Source organism: Fragaria vesca, linkage group LG2, assembly GCF_000184155.1.
Source record: "Fragaria vesca subsp. vesca linkage group LG2, FraVesHawaii_1.0, whole genome shotgun sequence".
Taxonomy (NCBI): Eukaryota; Viridiplantae; Streptophyta; class Magnoliopsida; order Rosales; family Rosaceae; genus Fragaria; species Fragaria vesca.
This window is the reverse complement of record NC_020492.1, coordinates 11,602,315-11,610,487: the sequence shown is the minus strand read 5'-3', so window position 1 is coordinate 11,610,487 and position 8,173 is coordinate 11,602,315. Positions and strand designations below refer to the sequence as shown.

Here is an 8,173-nt window from a genome sequence, read left to right as displayed (position 1 = left end):
TTGGGAAGGACACTGGCCTAGGTTGGAATCCTACTAAGAACACTGTTGATGCATCTGAGGAATGGTGGAAAATAAAATACAGGTAGATTATGATACATTTCATTACTTTATATTTACTTTAGCAGATATTTTAGTGAATTACTGGATGTGATTTGTGTTATGGCAACAGAACTCATAAAACCTCTTGATCCTGAGTTCAAGAATACTCTAGCAGAAATATTGGGAGATTCTAGATACATGCCTCATTTCAAGGTATGTTTTGCATCTTTCTACTCTTTTTTAGTCTTTTTTTGTTGACACAAACTCATTTGAGTTATTGTTTATAATTTTGCTAGGATTGTATTGGAGCTATAGATGGCATACATGTTCAAGCCAAAATATCACCTTCTGAGCAAGTACCATATATTGGTCGAAAAGGGATACCTACTCAGAATATAATGGCTGTATGCAACTTTGACATGCAATTCACTTTTGCATGTGTGGGATGGGAAGGCACTGCTCACGATACAAGGGTATTTCAATCAGCAGTTCAAAATCCAACCTCGAATTTTCCTAAACCTCCAAATGGTAATTGTGTTTAAAACAAAACTCTTGCATATGTTCATTTAAGCACTTTATACACTTGAATTACAATGTAATCATAATACCTTCTATTGTTCAGGGAAATACTATGTGGTGGATGCAGGATACCCACAAATCAAAGGGTATTTAGGACCGTATAAATGTCAAAGGTACCATCTTCCAGATTTTCGCAGAGGTGCCCAACCAACAGGTTATAAAGAGGTTTTCAATCATGCACATTCCTCCCTCAGAAGTGTTATTGAACGAACTTTTGGAGTATGGAAAAAAAGATGGAATATTCTACGGGACATGCCTACTTATCCATTTGACAAACAAGTGAAAATTGTTATAGCAACAATGACACTACACAACTACATAAGAAGGTATTCCCAACGTGACTGTGTTTTTGATGAAAGTGAAAATCTGTATGATATTGAACAGATGGGAAAGCAGCCTGAAGCAGAAGATCGCAATGGTCATGTTTCAAGAGAAATGGAGGCCTTGAGAAATAGTATCGCTGCAAGTTTAATGGGGACACCTATTTGAACATGAGTAGAATATGCTGCATGCATGCGGATATGCATTTTTTGTTTAGTTTTTGCCATATTATGTTTAATATCTTTAGTTGCAGACTTGCAGTAAGGATATTTGAATTATGATTACCTCTTTTGAATAGTTTAAAGGTGCCTGAGAGCACTTGATTCTACTGTTTCTCTGTAATTTTTTTTTTTTGTTCCATGATTTGTCCCTCTTAAGATCTTGGATGAGACTATCTTCTTGTGGTGTATCCTTACATAAGAAATAATTTGTGCATACTGATGGAGTGATGAACAATGATATTGGGCTACTAGATAGATTCAATCAAAATTAGAGTTTTCACCATTGTCTTCAATGGTGTGTCGTCTGTCTAATGGTGTTCTTGTCGTCTTCTTCTTCTTTTTTGTTACAATATGGTGTTCTTGTCTTTAGTCTCATATTGCTCTCCTTGCAACTGATATGCCAATTTGACGTTTTCGATCTTTTGTATGTTCGTTTTTGTCTGTATATAGATATGTGAAATAAAGAACCAAAATGTTGCTGCAAAGGTTTTGAATATTTATAGTCTTTTAGAAAACTATTGTCTATTTTGGTCATTGTCCAAAATTAATGTGTTTTGAAACTCACGTTACCAAACACCAATAATCAGCTTTTTTTTAACTACACCAGTTATGAAATATTGTTACCAAACATTTAATAGATTAATTTGACAGCTGATTATTCTCACAGCTGAGTTTTCTCACCACAGTGATTTCTCACCGCAATACCAAACTGGCCCTAAGAAATGGATTTGTGCTCCCTTTGGCTACCGGGCCTGGTGCCGTCGCACGGCCAGCACTGGGCTCCGGCCGGCCATGTATATATGGACAGTTTAGACACCCCTCCCACGCGCGCAAGAGAGTATGAAATTAGGTATACTTTAGTATGAAATCGAGCTTCCACATTGCATTACCAACTGTGTCCAAGGCGGACTAATTTACATACAAAAAAAAAGCATCCACTCTTTCAACAAAAAGCCACTCCACTGTCTCATGTGCCTTAGCTCGACCATACCACGGTCAGAGCTTCATACCCTTTGGTTCCCTGGCCTGCATCATTTTTTTCTTGTTCATGGGAGCTTCTTTTCATATCTCTAAAATTAGCACTTAGACCTCTTTGCTTATTAGACCTCTAATCTAAATTTTAAAATACGAATATGCTAAGTTGACCTCCCTCATTTTTCAAAAATACCCCATGTCAATTTTGACAAGGCTTCTTCCACCTATCTTATAGTATGCTTGATATTTCTCAATGAAACGGCTAATTTTATTGTTTTGTTGATTTTTTTTATATGAAAATAATATCATTATAACGAAAAACCTCTTAGACAATTCGAGTTTACATTATCCAATAACAAAGCTCTAGAAGCAGCTATTAAATATCCATCTTGCCACACACGACCGTTAAGGAGTTTTGACCTTCATTTGCAAAAATATATGCCGCAAAGTTTGCTTTTCTATATATATGGATAAAACAAACTAAAGAGAAATAACTTGCATTAATAGCCCTAATATCTTAGACAATCTTATGCGATCTCCATGACGGGCATAATTTTCCATTGATCACATTAATCACGAGCTTCGAGTCGCCGAGTACTTGTACATTCATATAGCCTCGGTCTCTAGCTTTGACAAAAATATCTGTAAGAGCCGTGGCTTCAGCTGTTGAAATGGTAACACTTCCTAATCCCTCCCTTTGCTGGCAGCGACAATCACATAATTTTATTTGCAATGCACATAATTCCACTCCTCATCATTGGATCCATAATTTGCCTCTTTCTGCCTCCCAAACTCATCTTCTAGATAGTTTTAATTTGAGTTGTTGTATCATCTTATTTTGTCATTAAAAAAACAAAGTAAGCCTGTGATGTATTTTGCACAATATAAAGTTGTGTGAAACTAGACCAATACTTGCATCGTCTTTGAATTTTGGGTGGTTGAATGCGTTAAAATGGAGCGTCAGATTCAAGGGAGATGAGTAGAAGTCGTCGCAATCGAAGTGGTCACATCCATATCTGATATCTCCTCGCAGACGGCAGCATATATGAAACCGACACCAACTATTATCTCCGCCTAACTACCCTCACCCTCTTACAGTACACTAGTTTGACTATTTTCCGGCGAAGATGGCCAAGAAGCGTGTCATGGTCGCCGCCGAGAACATCGACGCATCCGCCGTCAAGTACGACCGGGAAGAAATCAAAGGTCTCAGTTCACTCTTATTCACTCAAATTCGGCTCTGAGTTTTGAATTAATTGAGATTTCTTTCCTGTGTTTGTAGCTCCGCATTTGACGGGTTTCTTTCTGAAGCTATTCGTATGGATCGTTGAGGCCCCCATTCTTGGTTCTTTGATAACCTCAGTGTTGAAGAAGCAGAACAAGATGACTCAGGTCTGTTGCCTTTTGCATATTATTATGTGTTGCTTTGCTTGTTTAATTCATGACCTGATAGATTAGGCTTGTTTGTGTTCGCAGTTATTGAGGAACACTTACATTCCGGAAGCGCCTATGTTCAAACCTGAATTTCCTCCTCAAGGTTTTTATTTCTCTCTCTTTTTTTTTTGCCAAAGTTTAATTTGTTTGTAGTTCTCAAATTCGTATTAACTGAGTGAATGTGATATGAAATTAGAGCCGGATACCGGGGTGGTTGTTGTCGATGAGGATGGAAAGCCAGAAGACAGAGTTGAGGTGGCCTTCAAGTGTCTTCCAAACTATGATCCTGCTACCTCTTTTAATGGGGATGCAAGTTTGTCTTTCAGGTACTGGAAGATTCGTGACTATGCTTATGCTTATCGCTCCAAGATTGCAACCCCATCTATGGTAATTTCTTATGATTCTGTTGATTTATAAACTGCATTTCTTGTTTGTGGATTTTTGATTGAGCTACTACATTCTTAGGTTGCGGAGCACATTATTTCAGCTTTAGAAGAGTTCAGCAATAAGACACCTCCTCAGCCTTTGCTGCTTTCTTTTGATGCTGAAGAATTGAGGAACCAAGCTGCAGCTTCAACAAAGCGGTTCGAAGAAGGTATTTCAGAAGCATCTCAATAGTCTGACATAACTATTCCGTGTGCTTATTTAAGGAAGAATCTGTGAGCTATGAGTATATTGGTTGACTGTAGCAGAGTAAATTCCAGTAGTCTGCTCTCTGCTGAGATTCTTGTTGGTTTTGGTGCTGTAGGAAATCCGATATCTATCTTAGACGGGATTTTCGTGGCAATCAAGGATGATATAGATTGCTATCCTCATCCGTCCAAGGGTAAACTATCATCACCAATATCTTTAGATTATTTGTTAGGTAGAGGATCCTACTTATGTTATGTGTATCATGATAGGTGGAACAACATGGATGCATGAGGTTCGCACTGTCAGCAAGGATGCAGCTTGTGTATCGAAATTACGTAGTTGTGGTGTGATTTTTATTGGGAAGGCAAATATGCATGAGATGGGCATGGGAACAACAGGAAATAATCCAAATTATGGGTAAGCATCTTTTCTTAGCAACACGTGATGTGGAGTGATGTTTTATATAGTAATTTTTTTTATTTTTATTTTTTGTATTTGTTTTGTCATTAGAACCTCAGATTTTCTTATAACCATTCTCATTTTCATCTGCAACTTTATGGTGGAAAGTGGCATTATATATGGTTATAAACTTATAATTATGTTTGTAATGTACCTGTTTGTGACTGCAATGAACTTCATGCATTACCATCATACAAATGATTGAAAGTCTATGCAAATGGATAATTACATGTACTCGTTTAGGTACATTTCATTGAGGGCCTTACTTTAGCACATTGATCACAAAGAAAATTTATATGAATGTCAACACCTACATACAATCTATATGATGCATTTATAACTGATTTTGTTAGTCATTTTTCTTTATACTTGGACCCTTTGAACAAAGCAGAACATATTGTATTAGTTGATGAGATCAGAATATGTCTGTTTTGGTCTCTCATTATATGTCAGCTTTGACTTCTCAAAGATAAGGATTTAAAATGTAAGTTATCTGGATCCAAGGGTTCAAAGCGTGTAATAGATGTTCCAAGAGTAATATTATTCTCATTACAGTATTGAATACAAGGTTCATATAATTATTTCCCTCTTCATTTTCTCTCTTTACTTGGGTATCTCCACTGTTCATCTTTCAAATCAATCTGATTGTTTCCCTCGTTATACTTGATTCACTCATTCTTTCCAGTTGAACATCTTCTAATATATCTGATATATCTGAATGAAACTTTGATTCATTCACCAAGCCTTTGTCCTGTGTACTTATTTTTAAAGCTTTGAACTGATAAGTTGTGTATTTCCAAAAATCTTTGTTATCCTTTGCCTTTTTTATGTTTTTGTTCTGTTTCACATTTATGTTCAGTTATGTGCATATAATACTGATTTGATATTCTCTTTGTGTCATTAGAACAACAAGAAATCCCCATGCACTGGACAGGTACACTGGAGGGTCTTCCTCAGGCCCTGCAGCAATTGTAGCTTCTGGATTATGCTCTGCTGCCCTTGGAACTGACGGTGGAGGTTGTACTAAAATCATATGAAAGGCTTATTATGGTTTATTATTTTTTCTCTCTGCTAATTTTTTTCATGCTTAAATCAATGTAAAAAGGCAGGTTCAGTCCGTATTCCTTCTTCTCTCTGTGGCGTAGTGGGCTTAAAAACGACATATGGACGGACTGATATAAGCGGGTGAGTTCTTTCTTTTTGAGTTCAAGGTCAAAGGTTACTTCTGCACCACATGTTGCATTTTTTCCTTAGCCTCTAAATGTCCCTGTACCAATTCAATTTCCAAAGAATTCTTTCTTATATTATAAGCTAATTGTCAACGCATAAAGCATGCACCAAGGAGTATCATCTTGACTGGAGCTACTACTAAGCTAAGCGCACGAATCACAAATTCAAAAAGGCAGGGTCTTAATGCTGAGAGAATTCATCCACCACTAGTTTTTCTTAGAACTGTTGCCTCATTCATGTATCTGAAAATATGGGTATATGTTGGAGAGAACTCCTTTCCTTTCAAAAGGACCTAGCATATTACTCTCAAGAGAAACATATCAAAACAGAATATCTATCAAACTGCATAAATGTGTTATCTCTTTCTATGTAATGTGATTTTTCATCCAATCATATGAATATGTTAACTAATTACTATCATGATATTTGTAGCCAAATTGGCAATGACCAAAGCATCACTTTATGTTATATTGAGATAACATGCCAAATTGATTTGAGTTCTTTCGCATCACAGGGCATTATGCGATGCTGGTACTGTGGAAATTATTGGACCAATTGCTTCTACAGTGGAAGATGTTGTTCTAGTGTAAGTAATTCATTCTTCTGAATACGCTCCTTATTGGCACTGGCTGGTCTTTGGTTCAGCATTCTCATGATGTGTGATAAACTTAAACTTATCAGATTTGTTTTTACTTTTTGTTCATAATTGGAGCAGACTGGCAAGAGAATGGTAGTAAGTTACATTAATTATATATGATGGTTTAGGTGCCAAAGATGATGTGGTTATTTTGGGGGAAAATATTTAGCAGTATATAGGTGTAGATAACATTTGGTTTAGATAACATTTAAAGATGAGCTAATGCACATACATAAGTTTGAAATTTCACCAAAAAGGTGAATAAAATGGTTCTGATTTCCTTTAACCAAGTCAGGTCCAGTTTGGTGACATGTATGCTTTCAGTTTATAATGGATGGAGAGAACATAGGGAAGGTAGGTCAGTAGGTCAGAGAAATGTGGGTAAAAAGGGTTGGAAGGAGGGAGGGGGGGGGGACGACGACAGAAGACAAAATCTAATAACAAAAACAAATTCAAGTTGTTTTCCTCTTTAAAGTTTTTGTTTTATGTAATCTTCCCCTCTCCCCTTCCCTCTTGTCTCCCTCCTTTCACTGAAAAAGTGAATAACATGGTTCTAATTTATGTTGTAAGTAGTTAATTTCATTCTTTAGCTTAGGAAATGAAGAGCATATGGGGAAGAAAGGTAGATAAAATGGGGATTAAAGGATGAAGAAGGAGGGAGGGAGGAAGGAAGGAAACAAACACTAAAAACCAAAAGACAAGTAATTCTCCGTTTCCAGTTTTTAATTTATGTACCCTTCTTCCCTCCCTCCCTTCTTCCACTTCTCTCCCTCCTTCCTCAAATCCATTTCTTATTCTTTTCTCATACATTCATTCTACATTCAAGTATTCCCTCAATTCTACCCTAACAAGGCCCCAGCAAATTGCCACTGTGTCCTTAAAATTAAAGAGTCATTGGCTGGTTACCAAAACCAGGTACACCATCTTTTTACCGAAATAGAATCCTTGATTCCTCTTTTTAGGCCTAGTTGGACGGACACCTCTTGCCATGCTTGGTCCAGGTCTGTTTGTCATAGTTTTGATTCTCTCACGCCCTTTTTTTATTTTTATTTTTTTATATAATTTCAAACTGGAAAGAACACAACTTTATTTGATTATGAGGTGTTGAAAACCAAAGCATTGCTCATATGTATTTCTTAAGGCCTCAATTACTGTTAGCCTGATCTTTGGTGTGTGTTGACAGCAGTTACCTTGTACCTTGTGTTCTGACTACGTTAATAATTCATCAGGTACTCAGCTATTTTGGGCGCCTCTCTTGCAGATAGAATTAGTTTGAGACCGGTAATTTTGAAAACCTATTCATGCTTAAAAGAATTCACTGAAATAGCTTCTCATCATTCTTTTCATAACTTTTAACTTTTCAACTGACTTGGAAAAAAAGAAACTCATCCATGGGAATCATGGCCAAAATGTGAAAACTATTTACTGAAGAAAGTGACTTGCTGCATGAAATAGATGATGCACTTATATATATATAGGCCGGATATGAAGCGCACGTGCGCACTACGGACGTGCGCTCCACATCGTTTCCGTATATATATATATACACACACCGTCGGGCGCCGACGACGACGCGCCCTCCCCCCAGCGGACTTCAGCAGCCGTCCCCGATCACTTTCCCTCCTTGGTGAGTCCGTCGAATTCC

The 8,173-nt window shown here is 37.1% G+C and overlaps 2 protein-coding genes across 2 annotated transcripts in view; both read left to right on the top strand.

Annotated features, from left to right (window-relative positions):
• Positions 1–1,107, top strand: part of LOC101311074 (putative nuclease HARBI1-like) — a 3,849-nt gene extending 2,742 nt beyond the window's left edge. Inside the window, exons 2-4 of the mRNA XM_004292402.1 lie at positions 170–252; positions 336–567; positions 662–1,107. Of these exons, the coding sequence (XP_004292450.1) occupies positions 170–252; positions 336–567; positions 662–1,107 (761 nt within the window). The remainder of the gene's footprint in view (positions 1–169; positions 253–335; positions 568–661) is intronic.
• Positions 1,108–3,223: 2,116 nt separating this feature from the next.
• LOC101296158 (fatty acid amide hydrolase-like) overlaps positions 3,224–8,173 on the top strand; it is an 11,597-nt gene continuing 6,647 nt past the window's right edge. Inside the window, exons 1-11 of the mRNA XM_004290245.1 lie at positions 3,224–3,341; positions 3,418–3,527; positions 3,612–3,672; positions 3,766–3,956; positions 4,035–4,164; positions 4,318–4,395; positions 4,472–4,619; positions 5,566–5,678; positions 5,771–5,846; positions 6,406–6,477; positions 7,758–7,809. Of these exons, the coding sequence (XP_004290293.1) occupies positions 3,263–3,341; positions 3,418–3,527; positions 3,612–3,672; positions 3,766–3,956; positions 4,035–4,164; positions 4,318–4,395; positions 4,472–4,619; positions 5,566–5,678; positions 5,771–5,846; positions 6,406–6,477; positions 7,758–7,809 (1,110 nt within the window). The 5' untranslated portion in view covers positions 3,224–3,262. The remainder of the gene's footprint in view (positions 3,342–3,417; positions 3,528–3,611; positions 3,673–3,765; positions 3,957–4,034; positions 4,165–4,317; positions 4,396–4,471; positions 4,620–5,565; positions 5,679–5,770; positions 5,847–6,405; positions 6,478–7,757; positions 7,810–8,173) is intronic.